The 20022-nt window shown below is 41.9% G+C and overlaps 1 protein-coding gene across 4 annotated transcripts in view; it reads left to right on the top strand.

Annotated features, from left to right (window-relative positions):
- Nucleotides 1–20022, top strand: part of PLEKHA8 (pleckstrin homology domain containing A8) — a 40233-nt gene that overhangs the window by 9142 nt on the left and 11069 nt on the right. For all 4 annotated transcript variants that reach the window (XM_054020047.1, XM_054020046.1, XM_054020049.1 and 1 more), the window contains 9 exons: nt 5243–5359; nt 6376–6531; nt 10662–10786; nt 12497–12655; nt 13550–13590; nt 14915–15072; nt 17099–17267; nt 18563–18648; nt 19056–19114. In XM_054020047.1, the coding sequence (XP_053876022.1) occupies nt 5338–5359; nt 6376–6531; nt 10662–10786; nt 12497–12655; nt 13550–13590; nt 14915–15072; nt 17099–17267; nt 18563–18648; nt 19056–19114 (975 nt within the window). In that variant the 5' untranslated portion in view covers nt 5243–5337. The remainder of the gene's footprint in view (nt 1–5242; nt 5360–6375; nt 6532–10661; nt 10787–12496; nt 12656–13549; nt 13591–14914; nt 15073–17098; nt 17268–18562; nt 18649–19055; nt 19115–20022) is intronic.

The raw sequence follows: 20022 nt of genomic DNA, 5'->3' as shown, positions 1-20022 counted from the left end.
AGAAATTAAATTTCAATTAAATACACAAAAGCAGCATTTAAAAAAAATAAAACTAAATGTGTTGGATACATAAGTGGAAAAGGTTATCAAAACATATTTTGCATTTAAAACTATAACTGATTTATTACATAACAAAAGTACTATCTGCAGTTAGTGAATTGAACTGTTTGTATCTGATTACTAGTTGTAACATCTAGATGGACATTGTGGAGCTCCACCTTTCACCCTAGTTTCTGTTCATAGATTGGTAGAGGAAAAACTGGTTTTTCAACTCCAAATTGGTTTCTTAACTATGAATCATCTGGTCATTTAATTTATTCAACTGAACTAGTTGAATAAATTAAAATGATGAAAGTATTCTCTCTGACTTGCAGAAGAGGCTACTGCTGTTAAATATTGGTTAGCTCTTCAACAAACTCAACTTCCAGGTGTTTAGCCAGTGATTTCCATCAATTCGGTGGTTTGACTTTCTTTAAAGCTTGGCAGCAAACGTGTACGACTTAATATTTTTGTATTCATTTTTGTATATAATTTAAATGGTTGTAGTAGATTATAATAAGTTTAGACATCAATATAGGTCATCAATTTCAAATTTAATTTTGAATAGATTTTATTTTTAAAAAATTAACCTATTTTTAAAAAATTAACCTGATTTTAATTTAAAATTTTTAAAAATCAATTCTTGTCAATCCTGATAGCCACCTTTCCATGTGAGGATCCCAAAGCACTTTACAGACATTAATGAATTTTATGCCCGGCAACATCCCTGTAAGATAGCTTTGTAATATTATCCTCACTTTACAGATGACAAAACTGGGGCACATGGAGAATAAGTTTCTTGCCCAAGGTGTCTTAGCAATTCTGTGTCAGCTCTGGGAATTGAGTCAGAAGATTCTTAGTTCTGTATGTTAGCCACTAAACATAGTTCCACTAAATGAAAAATGACTTGTTAATAATGAAAGGCTTATTCCTTGCATACATAGAGGATCAGCTGCCAACAGTATTGATCTCACCAGGTGCCTGTTTGGTCAAAGAAGGGGATGTTTTCTAGGCAACAGCTGCCACCTGAGTATCCAGGAGCAATCCAGGCTTTAATAAACTTCCTAGACTATAAACTTGTGTGGCATTGCCAAAGATCCTCCTCCAAACATCAGTGCTGATACCACCTTTGCCAGCTCTTCTGTTGTTTTCTTCAATATATCAATACTGCCTCAGTCTTGTCTGGACCAAGCCTTGCACAACTGTCATCCAGCCATGACTCTCATTCAGACACTGGTCATGTGTTTCGCTGCACCGTCAGGTCAGAGGTGATGGAGATATAGAACTGGGTATCATCATATGGAATAAATAGTGGAGTCCACTGCATGGGAAATCTTGGCGCATAGGAGTACCTTCCCTCTGAGACCTCAAAAAGAAAGGAGTGGTGGCCACTCCAGTAACCTATGCAACCCTGCTAAGGGCTGCAAATGTGTCAAGAAAATTTCATGGCCAATGGTAGCAGCAGGAGCTGACCAATCTAAAACACTCAGCCTGAACATTTGAATTTCTTCTTCTGCTAGGAGGAGTTCACTGGCTAATATAGGCACTTCAGAATCTGTCCCATATGTAGGCTTAAAATGTGGTTAACTGAGATCAAAGAAACCCACGTAGTCCATAAATTGTCAAAGTAGTCCTGCTATAACCCTCTTAAGTAACCTTTCTCAAAAGAGGGAAAAGAGATATGGGTCTGTAGTTAGAAAGAATGTCTGCATCAAGAAAGAGCCTTATACTAGCTCACCTGCTGGTCACTGGGACTCTTTCTTCTCCATTGCTCTAGGGAAGCAATGTCAATCTAAACCAATAGCAGGCCAGTATTTTCCCACCGGCCATCGTCAGCCTGGAAGGACATAGGCACATCTCCATCTTTTCCCTTTACAGATTAAAAAAGGAAGAATAATACTTATTTTCCTCAGTAGTTGGTTTAACAACTGATGTTTGTAAAGTGCTTTGAATGCCAAGAAGTAAATAAGCAATAAAGTATTACTTTCATAATCCAGTGGCTGAAATAAATCTTAGCATCTTTTACCTTGGTATCTTTAAAAACCCAACCAAATTAGTATCTCTTAATCAAAGCATGTTTTCAAAAAGTGTAGGACTGGAAGGGACCTCAATAGGTCATCTAGTCCAATCCCCTACATTCAAGGCGGGACTAAGTAATAAATAGACCAGTGGTTCTCAAACCGCGGGTCAGGACCCCAAAGTGAGTCGCGACCTGTCACCAGGGCTGGCTTAGACTTGCTGGGGCCAAAGCCCAAGGGCTTCAGCCCTTGGCGGTGGGGCTCATGTTACAGGCTCCAGCCCTTAGCGGTGGGGCTCAGGCTTTGGCACTCCCACCCCGAGCAGTGGGGCTCTGGTGAGCTCAGGCTTTGATCCCCCCTCTTGGGATCGTGTAGTAATTTTTGTTGTCAGAAGGGGGTTGCGGTGCATTGAAGTTTGCAAACCCCTGAACTAGACCATTCCTCATAGGTTTTTGCATAACCTGTTCTTAAAAACCTCCAATGACAGAGATTCCACAACCTCCCTAGGCAATTTGTTCCAGTGCTTAACTACCTTGGCTGTTGGGAAGTTTTTCCTGATGTCCAGCCTAAACCGCTCTTGTTGCAATTTAAACCCATTTCATCTTGTCCTGTCCTCAGTTAAGGAGAACGATTTTTCATCTTCCTCCTTGTAACAACCTTTTATGTACTTGAAAATTGTTCTTGAAAACTTGAAATCAGTTCCACTTCTCTGCATTCTCCAGTATTTAATTATTCCAGCTGGATTTGCACTGTGTGTCTGTCATGAGCTACATGTCTTCAAACTGTTTTTCCTCTGTCTCAGCAATCTGGAACCAAGACTTTCAGGATTCTTATTCATTACAACATTGAAGTCTGAATTGTGTCCAAAGTTAAGCTATATTATTATTGAACAAGTCTGAGATTGTTTGATAGTAACAGCCATACTTCCTGACGTGTGAAAACAAAAGTACACAAGCAGGCCTTCCAGCTTGTGGAAATGTGAAGACAATGCTGAATTCTTAGGCACATAAGGGCATTTATATTTCTGGTGGATAAGAAGACAAAAACGTTCAACTGCTAATGGTACTAATTTTAAAATACACTTAAGAGTACAATATGGTGGGACATGATCCAATGCCCACTGAAGTCAACTGGAGTCTTTCTGATCTCAGTGAATGTTGTATTGGGCCCTTGATAGACCTGTGCTTTCAGTGCCTCTTTAGTTTTATCTGCTTGTTTTATCGACAACATCAAACGTTTACTGCCAGTAGCTCTGCAGAGCTAATTCAAGCTGTGGAAGAATGAGCTATGTTCTGGAAGGCCTAGTGCATCATCAATGAAAGTGCACCTAAATTCTTATTCCGGAATCTTTATTGTTGTCAATTTTAACAAACAGAAGGAACACAGCTTTAACTCTTCAGATCCTAGGTTGAGCTTCTGGTACTCTGGGAGTTGGAAAATGATCTTGCAAACTCGATATGGAAGTCTATGTGGAGAAAATTAATCTAGAACACAAAAAGATCCATTTTTATAGGGTTAGTTTTGTGACCATAACAAAATGTAAAACTCCTGTAACGAAAGATACCCTGTTGCAGTATCAGCAATTTGTCAGCCATCTATTACTATTAGCCAGCCCTTCACGATAACCTTCTGATGGCTGGCTAGCTCAGCATCTTTGGGTCCCAGGTGGCTAATATATCTTCCAGCAAAATCCTTGCTATCTGACTTTTTAAAAAACTGGGACCTTTTAAATATTAAAGTCTGTTACTGGAAAATGCTATATGCTCTGAAAGTTTTGATTTCCCATACATCAATACTGATTTTGTTCTGAAAATGCATTCTGTATGCTTGCTTGTTCTACGTACTGAGAATTGTGACTCATTCTATGTTTGCTCATCTGTTAGAAAGAGAAATAAGATGTTAATTTAGCAAAAGACTAACTTTTTTTGTAGGGGGGACAATTTATTTAAATACATTTAAAATACAGTTTATTTAAAATACATTTTAACCAGCATGTGGGCAGGTACTCTTTGCATATTGCCGCATAGACTGTACAGTCCTTGATTGAGAGGCTGTAATTCAGTTGGACTCTGGTAATACTGTAACCTATAACAGCCTAGCTGAAATTATTTATGATCAACAGTAGCAGGAGCCTCAGAGTGAATTAGAGGCTGTATTGATGAGAAGTTATGTATTATTTAAGTAAGAGTTTCTATGCCATCAAGGGTCTGAAGCAATTAACCAACTGCTCTTCTGTGTTGAATAATCTCCACCTTACTGAGAGCTGCCTAAAATCAGAAATGACTCTTACAATTTTTGTCTCTCACAGCACTCCAACTCCACCCCCGCTTTTACTTAAAAACCTAATTGAGTGTGGTCTGTTCTCCCCATATGTACCTGTTACAAAAAGGTGTATGTTTTTCAAATAAAATAAAAGAACAAGGTTGCCAATAAATGGCAAGCTTTCTAAAAAGTATCTCTCGTAATTTCCTATGTGATTCATATACTCATTATCTAGAATACTGCAGAAGCTTAAGTAAGAAATCAGCTTAATTTTTTTCCCCTTTCATCTCATCTTATTAGCCTGGTTCTATAGAGCTGCTTGTAAATGGAGTGGACCTGTGCATCTGTTTTTGCCTGTAGTTTTAGGAGTCAGGGATTGTAGAGTTATTGGCGTGCTGATTTGTGTTTGGCTGTGAGTGTAGTTCCCCTTCACCCCCTTTCCTGGGGAGGCTTGAGAATAATATACCAATCAAATAGGTAACCAAGGTGAGCACAGACCAGTGCCCCTTAGGTTTTTTTGTGACAGGCATTATCACTAGAGCCTCAGGGTTTTTTCTAAACAACATGGGAGCTTGAGCTATCTTCAGTAGGCTTGACTGAGGAAATTAGTCTGTCTGTAGCTTAATACTCAGGAAGGGATGATAATTTCTTCCACTAAATGTTCTCATCTGATTTTCGCCTGCATCTCACAAATCCAGCAGGGCTGTAGGAAAAGCCTGCAATTGCTGCCAAAGGCTGCTGTGGTAAAGCTCAGTAAAAATCTCTATGGAAATTAGGTTAATTGAGCTTTAACCATCTTGAGTATCTCTTGTTTGGGCTTTCCTTGTATAGATTCCCACAAGAAATCCACATTGTTGTTGGACTAAAGAAATGTGTGTTCTATGAAAGATTAAATCACTGAGAAATGCAGTTTTGCTTTGCAGGCTGGCAGCCTCGATGGTTTCTTCTCTGTGGTGGTATCTTGTCATATTACGACTCTAGGGAAGATGCCTGGAAGGGTTGTAAGGGAAGCATCCAAATGGCCGTGTGTGAAATTCAAGGTAACTAAGGAACTTCAGAACCTGTTGCACAAAATTCTTCCAATAAATTTCTTACTCCCTTATAGATCTTAAATATCATTTTTTGTGATCTGACATGTCTGGTATCATGATTTCTTCTCCTCCTTCCACTCCCATATCATAACATGAATATAACCTCTATTAAACTTTAAAATAATTAAATAACGAACAAAGTATTCCAAGAACTATAAACGTCTAGTATGATGGGTATGCTGCATGTTGGCATAACACTTTAATTTCTTTTGTGAGCCATGGTGTAGGGGCTCACAGGTCCAGCTAAATGTTCCCTGGCACAGATCTAAAACAAGACAATCCACTCTGGCGGTGTAAATCGTAAACAAACTTCCGCACTTCAACTCTTAATCCATTAGGAGTGAGCAGACTAGTGACAATAATTTTGAGGTATAAATATAGGGAGGAAAACTGAAAGATGGACAGGGATACAGACTTGTTGGAGAAGGTTGCCGCAGATCTGCCTTTCACAGTAGAGAGTGTTCCCTTTTACTGACCGCCCCGCACTAGTATAAATCACATCAATATGTGTCATACATGTTCTCCCCTCTTCCATTTTTTTCTCTCTCCCTCCCTTTGTTTCGCACTTCTTTCTCATTGTATTGTAGCCCTCATGGGTCCAGCTGGACATGTCTGAGAGTTCAGCATTGCTCTTTTTTCCCCCCCCTTTTGTTATTAAAGTGGAAGGGATTCCTGTTTCATGGCATGGAACATTCCTTCCCCCAGAGGCTGACAAATTAAATTCACTATCCTGGGTCACAAAATGGCAAGTTGGAAAGTTTTTTTGATTGTTGATAACTAGCTTTCAAATATTATTTGACCTCAAGTTTTCCCCATACATTTGCAAGAATCCCAGTATTTTTCTATTGCAAAGTTAGGATGGGTTGGCTGGGTGGGTGTGAGGGAAAGCATGAACCATACTGGAGGGTTTTGACTCAGAAACTGTAGGGTTTTAATTCAGTGACTTTAATCTGTGTTGCTCCTAGTTCACCATGCAGATAGTACTCGGATGGATCTGATTATTCCTGGAGAACAGTACTTCTACCTGAAAGCCAGAAGTGCAGCTGAGAGGCAAAAGTGGCTGATTGCACTTGGAACTGCCAAGGCCTGTCTGACAGACAGTAAGACGCAGAGAGAAAAAGGTAAGAACATTCTCTCAGAGCTGTGTCTATCTGGCATTTCTAGCCTTTCTGAACAGGGGGAGGGCTAGCTCAGTGGTTTGAGCATTAGCCTGCCAAACCCAGGGTTGTGAGTTCAATCCTTGAGGGGGCCATTTAGGGAACTGGGGTAAAAATCTGTCTGGGGATTGGTCCTGCTTTGAGCAGGCGGTTGGACTAGATGACCTCCTGAGGTCCCTTCCAATCCTGATATTCTATGTGATTCTAATGCATTTTTTACTTGTTCTTTATCTCCTGTGACAGACTCAGACCAGTGGGGTACAGGAGTCTGGTAGAGAGCAAATATACTGGTCACTGGATGAGTAGTTTTCTGTTCCCTGAGTGACCAGAGCAGGGGCTGCATTAGAGTAATCAGGAACCTGCTAGAACCAGTTAAGACAGGCAGGATAATTAAGACACCTGGAGCCAATTAAGAAACTGCTAGAATCAATTAGGACAGGCTAGCTCAGGGGTCTCAAACACGCGGCCCGCGGGCCGCCAAGCTCCCCGTGACCCACCCCTCCCGCCCCTCCCACTCCTCCCCGCCCTTCTGCCTACCCGTGGGATTGCCTCCTGATGCTGCAAACGCCGCGCCACTCTCTGAAGCAGCCGGCAGCACGCCTCTTCGGGCCGGGGGGAGGGGGAAGGAGGCAGAGGGCTCCAGCATTGCCTCCTTCCAGGCACCGCCCCCCACAGCTCCCATTGGCTGGAAACAGGGAACTGCGGCCAATGGGAGCTTTGTGGGAGGTACCTAGAAGAGCTGCAAGAGCCGCACAAACAGGGAAGCCTGAGCCCGAGCCCCTCCCCCTCCCCCAGGGGCTGCAGGGACACGGTTCCAGCTGCTTAATGGAACGGAGCAGCACGGAGCCGGGGCCAAGGCAGGCAGGGAGCCTGCCCTGGCCCCAGTGAGCGCTGCTGCCACCCCAGAGCCGCTCTAGGTAAGCGGCACCAGGCTGGAGCTCACACCCTGAACCCCGCCTGCACCCCCAACTCCCTGCCCTGAGCCCCCTGCCACATCCCACACCCTGCCTGCACCCCAACTCCCTGCCCTGAGCTCCCTGCCACATCGCGCACCCCAACTCCCTGCTCTGAGCCCCCGCTGCACCCTGCACCCTTTCTGCACCTCCTGGGGGCAGCGTTGGGTTGGGGACTTCAGGGATGGTATTGGAATGGGGCAGGGAAGAGGTGGGGCAGGCGCGGGGCCTAATTGGAAGGGGTGGAGTGGGGGCGGGGCCAGAGGCAGCAGGCGGGGGAGGGTTCAGTGATGCGGCCTTCAGGCCAATGCACTAGTCCTCATGCAGCTCTCGGGGTCATCTGAGTTTGAGACCCCTGGGCTAGCTAATTAGGACACCTGAGTTTGTGGTGTGCATGCAAGGAGCTGGGAGCAAGAGGCACGAGAAGCTGAGAGTGAGAAGACATATTGCTGGAAGACTGAGGAGTACAAGCGTTATCAGACACCAGGTGGAAGGTCCTCTGGTGAGAATAAGGAAGGTGTTTGGAGGAGGCCATGGGGAAGTAGCCCAGGGAGTTGTAGCTGTCGCGCAGCTGTACCAGGAGGCACTCTAGACAGCTGCAGTCCACAGGGCACTGGGCTAGAACCCGGAGTAGAGGGCGGGCCCGGGTTCCTCCCAAACCTCCCAACTCCTGATCAGACACAGGAGGAACTGACCTGGACTGTGGCTTCTACCAGAGGGGAAGGTCTCTGGGCTGTTTCCCGACTCACATGGTGAATCTGTGAGGCGAGAAAATCTGCCAATAAGCGCAGGACCCACCAAGGTAGAGGAGGAACTTTGTCACACTCCCCATTTTTTCTAGGAGTTTTGCAACTGAGGAATGATAAAATCTGTACTCGAGCTAAAGTGTCCAAACCTGGGCAGGAGGCTTTCCGCACCTCTGAAAATCAGGCCTCATCAGAGATGTAGGACCTTGACCCTAACTCTGACTTTGAACATTCTGATTTTGGTTTATTTTAAATTATGAAAAAACTAATTAATCCCCATAGCTACTTAAGCCTTCAAGGATCCTGTGACAGTTAAATAGGGAACACCCAGACTTCTCAAAGGAATGTCTTAAACAAACATACACACGCTTACTCTGAGAATGCACATGAGACTTAGGCTGTGTCTACACTGCCACTTTCAGCGCTAAAACGTTAGTCATTCAGGGGTGTGAAAAAACACACCCCTGAGCGACAAAAGTTTTAGCGCTGAAAAGCACCAGTATAGACAGCATGTGGCTCCCGGCAATAAAGCTACCACCGCTTGTTCAGGGTGGTTATTTTTATCACCTGGAGAGCTGTGATTTGGGCAGTGTAGACATATCCTTACAGATCATGGGGAAAAACAGCAATTCCCTCCCTCCGTGTCCTCACCGCTCCTGAAAGTCTTTTGGTTCTGAGATCTGCCCGTGTTTGGGCTAGGTGGAGATGCCCTTGTCTCCCTGCAGCAAGTCCCTCTTGCTGCTGGCAGTGGTCAGCGACTTCCATGCAGAAACCTTCCTGCTAATAAGCACAGTCTTGGAGAAGAGTCCCAGGGTGAGGCCCCATGCTCCAGACATCTGAGTTCTCCTGCTCAACACCCTTGTTGAATAGAGGGTGGGAAAGCAGACAAGAGTCATTAGCAAGTCAATAATCTGGCACCATCTGGGTGACACTTCCTGTGTTAACTCTCCCCAAGGTGAGAAACTTTCCCTTCATCTCTGGCCTTGCTATGCATCGCATCAGACTATAAATACACCAATTCAAACTGGCTCTCAACACGAGTCACAAAGAGTCAGACACAAAATGCAGGGTCTACTCCACAATGCAAGTTTACAATAGTGAACTGTTAGCCAGTGCATATAGGTTACACACCCATGCATTAAAAGTATTATGCACATGGTGTTAATGTGGTGTATATTAAATATAAGTGTTGGGCAATCATGTGAAATCTTGTTATGATTACTCTTATTCACTTGTAAGTATCCCACAATACCTTGTAACGGTATAACTCAGCATTTGGCATAAGGAAACTGTCAAAGGCAAGATATGTAAGTATTCTACCCTGGTACAGGTAAGGAGTGGCCCATTTAGTTCAGAATTCTGTGTTCAAAAACAAAATATAAGAGGGGAACACCATGCTACCAAAAAACCAAGGTAATTGGGGCCCAGTATTTTCATATTAGTCTTGGATGACGACATGCTTTTTATTTGTAATCAGGTCTAGTATAAATAGAGGTGGGTTTGGGGGCTTATTTTGGGAACACATCTTCTGCACAAGGTGAAAAGAACATGCTGTGAGAACCTGCTTCTCAGAAGGATTGGGGACGTATTATCTCTCTTTCCTGTACAAGACTGTTTTGTCTATAGACAATACATTGGTAATTTGGTCTCCTGAACATTTTTAATATTGAAACCCAAGTGTTGTCAAAATTAATTGGCTATACATTTTAATCAATAAAATGACACAAAGCAAGATGAAATTCACAAATTGACACACTGTCACAAGGTGAAATACTCGGGGTGCATTCGCTGAACTTGAAATACTTTCAGCTAACAAAATTAACTTTTTTTAATTTGGGGATCATTCATAATCTATTTGGGGTTTTTTAAACTGGCTTTCAGGCATTCAGGTCCCTTAATTATGAATAATGAGATAGATGGATGTTAAGATGAGCTGTCTTTGTCAAGCTCCCTTTTCCACCCTCCTGTAGTTTACAAACAAGGAGCTAAGACCCTCTGACAACTGTTATTTATATCTCAGATTATTTAGCAAACAGGCACATCATAGTATGTAGGGATTTAGTCCTTGAATAAAAAGGCTCATGAAGTCAGACATCTTGTGGTTGAGACTCTTTTCTTTCTCTTTTGTAGTAAGTTTGTGTGTTATAATTTAACAGCTCAGCTGGAACACTCTATTCCTGTTTGTGTTGGCAAATATCAAAAGGTGCATGTTTTTCAACTGTCATAAAGTGAACATATGGGCATCCTAGTTCTAAGGCTTACGTTTTCAGATTAATGGAGAATATGGATGGGTTGGACTGCATTGAAATAGTACTAGTTATTTCCTCAACTTTCCAAAAACGTCTACTGCAAGACTGATGGGACGTGTCCAACTCTCTTCTTGTTTCATTTTTAGAGCTCACTGAAAACACCGAAGCCTTGAAAACCAAAATGTCAGAGCTTAGACTGTACTGTGACCTCCTTGTTCAGCAAGTGGATAAAACTAAGGAAGCTAGCATTTGTGGTGTATCAGAATCAGAGGTACAACTTTGTTTTCATACAGCCCTATCCCACTGGGTGCTGAGCACTCTGGACTTGTCCTGTGGATTGAACACCTCACAGAATGAACCCATCATGACTTAAGGAAGGATGTTATCCAGTTTAATGTTGCACTGACTTTCCTGCTGAATGCACATAGGAAAAAAGTACCTAAGCAACAGACTTTAGTTAGCAATATATTATTTTTATTATGTATTGCTATCCATTATGCTGGCTAGTACTGAGGTCATATACAGTAACTATGATCATGATAGTAATGCCTCAAAAAAAATATGGTTTCACTGATCTTGTGCATATAGTTCATGTTTCCAGGAATAAAGTGCACATACTTGATGAAGAGATGCTATGCAAGACGTGTATAGCACCTGATCCTAAATAGACTGCAGTCCAGGACTGCTAAAATCCTCCTTCAGTCAGTTCTGTTCTTAGGCTAAATACGTAATGACTAAGATAATGTAGAGCCACAGTGAAACTCAACTAAAGGAAGAAACTTGCTGACTGGCCCATGTGATGGCTTTCGGAGTTTTAACAACATTTGTTGGTTTCGCATTAGAAAAGAAATACCAGTTCCAGAGGCATCTCTTACAAGCTTTCCTAACAGAAGGAGCTCAGTTTGGGAATGGCCTTCTAAAGAAGAGGGTATGCTCCTTCTCAATGTGAGGGGTGGGGAGGTGGAAGGATTATATGTGAGAAAAACTTAGCCTCTCGGACAGGAGGTGTGGTTTTCCAAGTTGTATAGTCCTCCTGTGGTGCCTCCCAGAGGAATTTTATTCACAAGTTGCGGGGCTGGCAGCTGACTGCATGAAGGGGAGTTATTGTGGTGTCCTAGCCAGCCAAGTAGAGACACTGGCTGAAGTCTTGATGATGGATTTAACAAACTGTGTGGTGGTAGTAATGTTATTGTGCCTAATTTGGTCTTGTATAAAGGACTAGTAAGCAGTTGTTAGAACTGTTGTAACAAACACACAAAAAATTGTTGTATTTACCCACTTCATAATTCAGTGTTGTGGGGAAAATTAGTCAATATTTTTAGTGTCCCTTTACCTGGCAATGGATTATTCAGAGCTGCAAGGGTTTAACCTAATAGCAATCCGCTATCAATAACATGTTTCTATGTTGCATCTAATACACAAGGGTCAGGACAGATATAACCCTTTGTCCAGAGTATGTTATGTAGACAAAGTAGGGGTTTGGTGCCAGCATAGTACTTTGTTTTGCACCTTGTTCAATTGCAGTCACCTTTCATTGGGTAGAGGTACAATACATAAATAATGTTATCCTAGGCCACTTGAATTGTCAGCTTTTCATTCTCTTGCCATGGTGTCCTCTGGTCATGCCAACCTAATAGCAGAATGTCAGGTCCTGGACCAATACTGAATTCACCATCGCATGTGTTTACCATGTTTTAACTCTGGGCAAGTGGCATATAAATAGATGTTGCTGTTGAAATGCTGCGTTTTGAGATTGGTGTCAGAGGAGGCTGACAGCAACAGGAACATCTTCATGCAATCCCAATAGTGTCTGCTGTCATCGCTGTGATAAGATGGCCTCTTATGTTTAGTTCTTTGAAGATATTGAGCTTCTGATGATTAAGAAACACGACTGTTGGGATGATGGGTTTTGTAAACGTCAGTCTTTCCAAATTAGACGTTGATGGCAAATAAAGTGTCTTGCCATCTGGTTATTTCACAGAATGGAATTGATATGGGAGCTCTGTTGAAATCAACATGTAACACTTTCCTGAAGACTCTTGAAGAATGTATGCAGATTGCAAATATGGCCTTCTCTTCTGAATTATTACATCACACCCCATCGGGATCTCCCCACTTGGCTGTTCTCAAATCAAACAAGGTAATGTTGTGCAATCTCTGCTGTCAATCTCAACATGGAAAGCATACTGCCTTTCCTGGAAAGTAGTAGCTGTGGTAGTAAGGAATGGGGGTTTTAGCCCAGGATCGAGATAGTAACCACCACTGGTGACATCCTGGTGTGTCATATGGATTGCAAGTGATGCAGGACTCAACTGTACATTTAAGTCACCATTCACTTACTGTTAATAGCAGTTTAAACTCCTTGCTCAGTAATACTTGGGACCTGATCCAGCTGTGAATATCCATGGCCCAGAATATTGTGACTGTGTGCTAGCTGGAATGGAAGCCCTAAATAAATTTTAAAAATAACCCCAGCACCAAGTCTGCAATCGTAAGCTCCCCAGAAGATGGAGAATTCATCTCACTGGTCTCACTATCACAGTCTCAAATTCCCCAAGCATATTTGTAAAGCTGGAGCAACTCTCCTGGCTAACAACAGATTAGAATGAAGGGAGGAAGGCATACATGGTTTTTTCATCTGGCGTGTGTAGGGTTTTTTAATTTAAACATACTCAGGAAGAGGGTTTCATTTTCCTTTACCCAGCCTTTCACAATGGCCCCTCCAGTTCCCCAGCTCCCACAGGATTGCCATATTTAGTTTGTTTTGTTTGTGGAGGTAGGCAGTACGCTGCCTGGGGATTAGCCTCTCTTTTGATCTTTGCCCGGTAACCTTCGGAATAGATCGTTTACCTGAGAAGGGTCCGATATTTTCATGATTCAAACCTCATTGCATATGTTCATATGGCCCCAGATCAGGGAAGTATGAAGCATAAGCTTAATTTTCCTCATTGACTTCCGTTTGAGTTAATAAATGTAAAGTTTGAGGAGCACAAAATGCTGCTTTATTTTAAGGATAAATTTTCTGTTTTTATAGGTAACCCCTCCCGTCTCCTCCAGTAGCACTACAACAGAAAGGTACAGTGACACTCTCCCCCCGCCCCTTTCCCGTTTCCCCCCCAGAACGGCATAATTTTTTTTGGTTATGTCTGACTCTCCTATGTTGTGTTTTTTTTTTTTTTAATGTATTGATGATATTGCAAATACTAGATACAAGAACAAACTCTATTGCTAAGTGGATTTTCTTTCACTTCGCTCACACTTTTCCCTCTTGGCTACTTCTCTTACCATTATCCTTATTATGCTTTTCTGCTGGTGGTGGCTAGCCAACCATCTCACACACGCTTTACTGCTCTCTTCCCCACCTCTGGTTTCTGCTCCCTGCATTGCCATTATGAATGCTGCTGCAGAAAACAAAGGTATCAGGAGGCAGTGAATGAGCTGTCCATCAGAGCAGTGACCAATAATGCCATCAATGCCAGTATAATGTGCCACTGGAACATTTCTTTAAAATCTGGTCTGTCCCAACCACCTTCATCTGCACTGGTGACGTGCCCCCTATCAGCCTCCAATGCAAAGCATACATTTTCCCCAGGTCTCTGATGTATCTTTTAAGCCGAGTATTTAAAAAACAAGAGTTGTTAAAACATATTCTGTTTGCAGAAAAGGGTAATCTCTCTTCTGGATTTTCTTAGTTTTAGTAACAGTAGACTAATTCCAGTAAATATTTAATTCCTTTTCAGTATAAAATTTTGATTTTTGTTCTAACTGTGCAAACAGTTCCTTAAAGGCAACGCACTTCGTCTGAAAACTTTTTTACATGTTATTGTTACAAGTAATACCTTAAATTACTATAACTGAGATTGGGAGGAGTTCTTTGTGCATTTGATGACTTGTTGTGTATAGTTTGTTTTCCCACTTGTATGGCCATTTTCACCTGTTGTTTATGTTTGGGCTGTTCACTCAGAAAACAATGGAGAAAAAGATATCTGGGGGGGGGGGGGAAGAAATATGACTAAAACTGTGGCAGCAGGACTGTTTCAGATACAATATCTGCCCCTTACCTTTTTTTTTTTTTTTAACCCAACTGGATTTTAAGTTGGCTGTGCCCCTCTTTTTTAATAAAGTATCTACTTTTTTTTCTCTCAAATATTCCATATTCTTGCTTTAGGATTGTTTCAGTAAATATACACACTGGAAAAACATTTTTGGAGCCACATGGTTCCTTCTAATGTTTTTAGACAAACATTTTTCTCACAGCAATCTAGAACTGGCAACAATTTTGGATGTCAAGTCCCTCTTTCACATTGTTGTATACAGTTTGATAGGAAGAGACATGCCAAGCAAAGTGTTACATTTGCTCTTTAGTTTACATTTGTGTTTTTTTTCCCCCCTCCATCAGGCAGATGGAATTGAACAGTTGTGAAAATGGCTCCGTAAAGGCAGAAACTAATCATTGTGAGCAAACATTGTTTAACACTCTGATACCCTCACATCTGAAATCTAATGAGGGAGACTGTGACGTTTCAACTGAAAACCATGTTGAAAAGAAGTTGACAGGTAAACGTATGGAAAGAAATCTTATCCTGTACTTTTAAGCACAAACAGTCTTTTAAGAGTGTGAGATATCTCACTTCCCAAGAGAGACGGAGTATGTCAGCACTTGTTACAAGATTACTGACGTTTTACTTTGATCTCTGTCCATTTCCCAGAGGTTGTCTTCCCAACACAATTCACACCCTTGTTGGTGGCCTTGGTAGAGAGACCAAGAACTGAAGAGGTACAGGACTAAACTGTTCTCTCACACTAGAGCTCATCTGGGTCACAATTGACAGAAACTGGCAATGCACTCAGGCAACACTTGTACTGCACATGCTCTGTGAACCAGGGGCTTCATTCCCAAAGGCCCTCCATCGGCACCCTTTTCAAATACTCAAGGCCAGATTATCAAGAGTGCATATGGGAGCTGTGTGTGCATGTTTCTGAGCAGCTGGTCTTCAGTTCACTCATACGTGCACTGACATATCTTTCAAAAAGAAAACCCCAAACTCCTCCTCCTTAAATTAAGAGGTTATTTGTTTTAGGAAAATTCCACTACTATTCAGACAGCATTGTATTAAAGTACCAATTACTCTAGCTGGCATCTCTCCTAAATAGGCAAAGTTAAAACATTTTATTTATATTTTGATTTGGCATTGTTTCAGAAATTGCCTGATACTTATGCTAATGTGGTTATATCAAAACAATTCAGTATATGATGGAATCCAGCCCTGAGACACTATGTTGGAGTGTTTGAGGTTTTATTATTATTATTATTTGAGTAGCCTAGGTCAGACTCAAACACTTGTGCTTCCCTTACTGTACATTATGCAGAGCAGGCACTAGCAACCGGTGGTCTAGCAGAATTTGTGCACAAACATAAGAGGTATCAAGGTTCCTCTCAGCTTACCAAATTATGCTCTGTCTTTCACAAATATTTAGCTCTCCCACTGGCTCTCCAGAATTTCCTTTGCCCTTGTTTTCCCCCATTCAGTTTAGTTTGGTCTTGCATAGGCAGAAGAAATAGTTGAAAAATCAGAAATGCAGTAATTGGAAAGGAAAACGACTATGGGTTCCTATTGTGAAGATGTTGTGTAGCCTTGTCTGACGAGAGGTCTCCACTTCCCATGCTCTTCCCACCTGCTCTAAAACCAAGTCCACTTCCCCTTTTCCCTGGGTTTGGTTTTCATTTACTTAGGCTAGGTCTATACTACCCGCCTGAATCGGCGGGTAGAAATCGACCTCTCGGGGATCGATTTATCGCGTCCCGTCGGGACGCGACAATCGATCCCCGAATCGGCGCTCTAACTCCACCAGCGGAGGTGGTAGTAAGCGCCGCCGACAAAAAGCCGCAGAAGTCGATTTTGCCGCCGTCCTCACAACGGGGTAAGTCGGCTGCAATACGTCGAATTCAGCTACGCTATTCACATAGCTGAATTTGCGTATCTTAAATCGACTCCCCCCTGTAGTGTAGATGTACCCTTAGAAATTAAGGGTAATACAATATACTTTCAGCCCAAACCTTTTCCCCAGTCTTGGCTGAACTTCGGGTTCCCTAGATCCTTTCTCCACCAAGCCACTCCCACAGCCCTTTCTATCCGGGTAAGGTAACAGGACACGTGTGAGTCAACATTTAATCCTTTTCCAGGAAGTTCAATACGGCTCTCACATAGGGTATCTTAGGCAAACACTGCCATCCTTTTGCACATTTTTAGTCTTAGTTGCATTTTTTTTCCCTTCAATGGACAAAGGAAAAAGAAGAATAAAGTAAAAGATGTGATGACATTTCACAAAGTGACATCTCTTCCATGGAGCTGGGGCTGTTCCAATTTGAGTAGCAAGAGTGGCCAGTATTGTGTAGTCCTGCTAGTGCCTGTAGAAAATTGTGCATGCAAAGATCAATAGAGCCATTCATTGTGAATACCTTAGAAGACACCATTAAATTAATAAGGTGGATAACAAGAGAAGAACTAGTCAAAGAATCTCATTCAAATTAGATAACTGGTATCATTCAGCAATTGAGGTTTCCTTTCTTTTTAAATGTAAGGTGATGAAGTTAAAGACGATGGAGGAAGCAAGATGCTGCCCATAGAGGGCAACAATGCTAACGAATCGCTGCAGTTGGCAATGGATTCCATAAGTGGACCAGCTCCATCACATTGGGGAGAAGGAAATGAAGAGGATTTACCTACCTTCTTCAGTGTCATGAACAATAGGTAGCATAGCTCCTGCATGCGGTAGATGAACAGTTGCTGGTATATTGAGACTGTATGGTTAAAACCCTTAATCACCTGAGCATTTGATCCATGCAATGGCGTATTCACTTAAATAAATCCCAATGGAGATAATTTTGTAAATTGTACTGTTTGTAGTTCAGCTATAATACGTTTTGTAGTGCTCGGAGTTGGAACAAGGGAGTCTAATAGTTGAGTAGTATGGTAAAAGGTCCATCACTTAAATACTACTTTTTGTGATTTCTATCCTCCCTCCCTCCCTCCCTAACTCACCCCCACCATCCATGGGGTGATTCCTTTGCAAGAGTAACTGGCAGCAATAATTGTTGAACTTCTGAAAATTTGATTGTTGGTCAATTAATCAGAAGCTGGAAAATTACTCTATTTAAAGTAACTGTCTGTCTCTGCTAAATTGCCTGTGGTACGTCTCTAGGTTGAGAATTATTTTTTCCTTGGTGTGATTAAGAGCCCATTTCTGTACTGTCAAAATCACTGGGCTACATTCACCAATAGCAAAAGCTGGCACAGTGAAACTGATGTAAAAAGGATCTGATTATGCTAGTGGCTCAGTGCATGTCTAGTTTGCCTTATTCAAATGAAGCGGGTGTGTAATACAGTTTCTCCATTGAAACTGTACAAAAGAGGCAGTAGTGTAAAATAGAATTCTCTAATGCTTAAGAGATGTAGGAACAGGCTGAAACAATGATAATCAGTTCCCCACCCCCAAATTCAGAATCTGAGATCAGGGCCCAATTGCATTGGGCACAGTATCTGCATGTAGTGAGAAGAGCTTACAGTCAAAATAGCCAAGACACACAAGACATACATTTTCTCCATTACACAGGTGGGGAACTGAGGAGCAAAAGCACATGTGACTAAGATCACATGGGAAATTTGGGTTCAATCTCTGGCACGATACCAGTTTTTTTGAGTTCCGGTCCAGTGCGTTAACCATAAGCTCATCCTTCTGTTCTCACCATACAGGCATAATGTAAAATTTGCCTTTGTCAGTAAATGCGTCTCAATCAAAGATCTGATTCCAGCTTTTATACTTGTTTGTGAGCAAACGAAGCGTATCTTGTCTTTGTATATAAAACTCGTGATTTCCATTCAAACATTCATGTCCCTTACAGAACAAAACTCAGTATGTAGTTCTTGTGAAATATTGATTGCAGTGTGACCGCCTTCCAAAAAAGCAAACCCTTCTTCCATTGTTTGTGGGTAATGTATGACAGGAGTATTTAACGTTTTCTTTGTGTTTATACTGGAATCTCCAGGTTTAATGACATTGAACTCCAGGAGGGTGACGGCATACCCACAGAGGAATTTCTGCAATCGTGTTACGCGATAGTGCCAGTTTTGGGTAAGTGGTTACTTACTTTCACTACAGTCGGTGTCTCTAGCAGCTATGCCATGAATCCTTTTTGATTGCTGCCTAATAAGAGAAATGGCTGAGGTGTGGCTCAGGCTCATTAAGATCATTCAGTTCTTTAATCCTATTTGAGGATAAGGATACTGACTTCCGTTATAAAGTGCTTTAAGATCTATGGATAAAACTTGCTATAAGAGCTAGGTCCTATTATTTTGGTGTCTTTGGCTCGTGTACAGATTGGAGTTTTTGGCCCTGTAACAGAAAGAAGAAAAAGACTTCCATCTTTCTGTTTCTCCTTTTAACTATTCAGAAAAGCTTTTTGGTAGTAGGTGAAATAGATATTGCTGAGTCATGAGTACTAAGAAACTGCTTTAAAAATGTTGCCTTCTTTCTTCTAGACAAACTTGGACCAACAGTCTTTGCTCCTGTTAAAATGGATTTTGTAGGTAATATCAAGGTAATAGCCATTTCTAGCACTGACTTTTCAACATAACAAAACTTAAGATATTCTACCTAAGACTAAACAGATGCTGAAACACCCAAACAAATAGTGTATAAATGTAGATACCTGTTTCTTTAAGTCAGGGTGCACAACCAAACTGATATCTAATGATATGAACAATAATCCCATATTCAATCTATTGAATATTTTAAAATGATAGAAATTAGATAGGCCTTTTCTTTAGGAAGTCCACTATTCCACACTCCAGACAATGCAGGATTGGCCCCCAGTATATGTACTTAATAAATAATAATAATTGCAGTTTCTCCTCTTGTGAGAGGAGAGGCTGCTATCACTTCTGTTGGAAAACTATTCAGCATTCTTATAGATCTCACCATTAGAATAGGGTTTTCCCCTGATAATTCAACGTAACTTTTTTACATTGCTTAGTTTCACCCCATTATTCCAAGTAATAAATTCTTGTGCTACTCTAAAGAACTCCTTTCCCTCCTTGCCTCTTCCATCTTTTGGATGCAATAGGTGGCTTGTTCCATCTTTAATACCTGAGAGTTTAAAGATGTGTTTAAAACCATGAGGTAGGCAGAAATTGAGTTTACAGTCTACTGATCTCTAGTACCCACACGGTATTCATTACCCAGCTGGCTTGCTGTTACAGTTATGACTGTATGTAGAAACACAGAGTGACATAGGGCTGGTCCGCACTAACCCTCCCTCCCCCCCCCCTTTGAACTAAGATACACAACTTCAGCTACATGAATAACGTAGCTGAAGTCGAAGTACCTTAGTTCAAACTTACCGCAGGTCCAGACGCGGCAGGCAGGCTCCCCCGTCGACTGCACGTACTCCTCTCGCTGAGCTGGAGTACCGGCGTCGACGGCGAGCACTTCCAGGATCGATTTATT

This window comes from Malaclemys terrapin, chromosome 2 (assembly GCF_027887155.1).
Source record: "Malaclemys terrapin pileata isolate rMalTer1 chromosome 2, rMalTer1.hap1, whole genome shotgun sequence".
Classification (NCBI taxonomy): domain Eukaryota; kingdom Metazoa; phylum Chordata; order Testudines; family Emydidae; genus Malaclemys; species Malaclemys terrapin.
The sequence above is the reverse complement of the archived record's forward strand: the minus strand, read 5'-3'. Positions and strand labels throughout refer to the sequence as shown.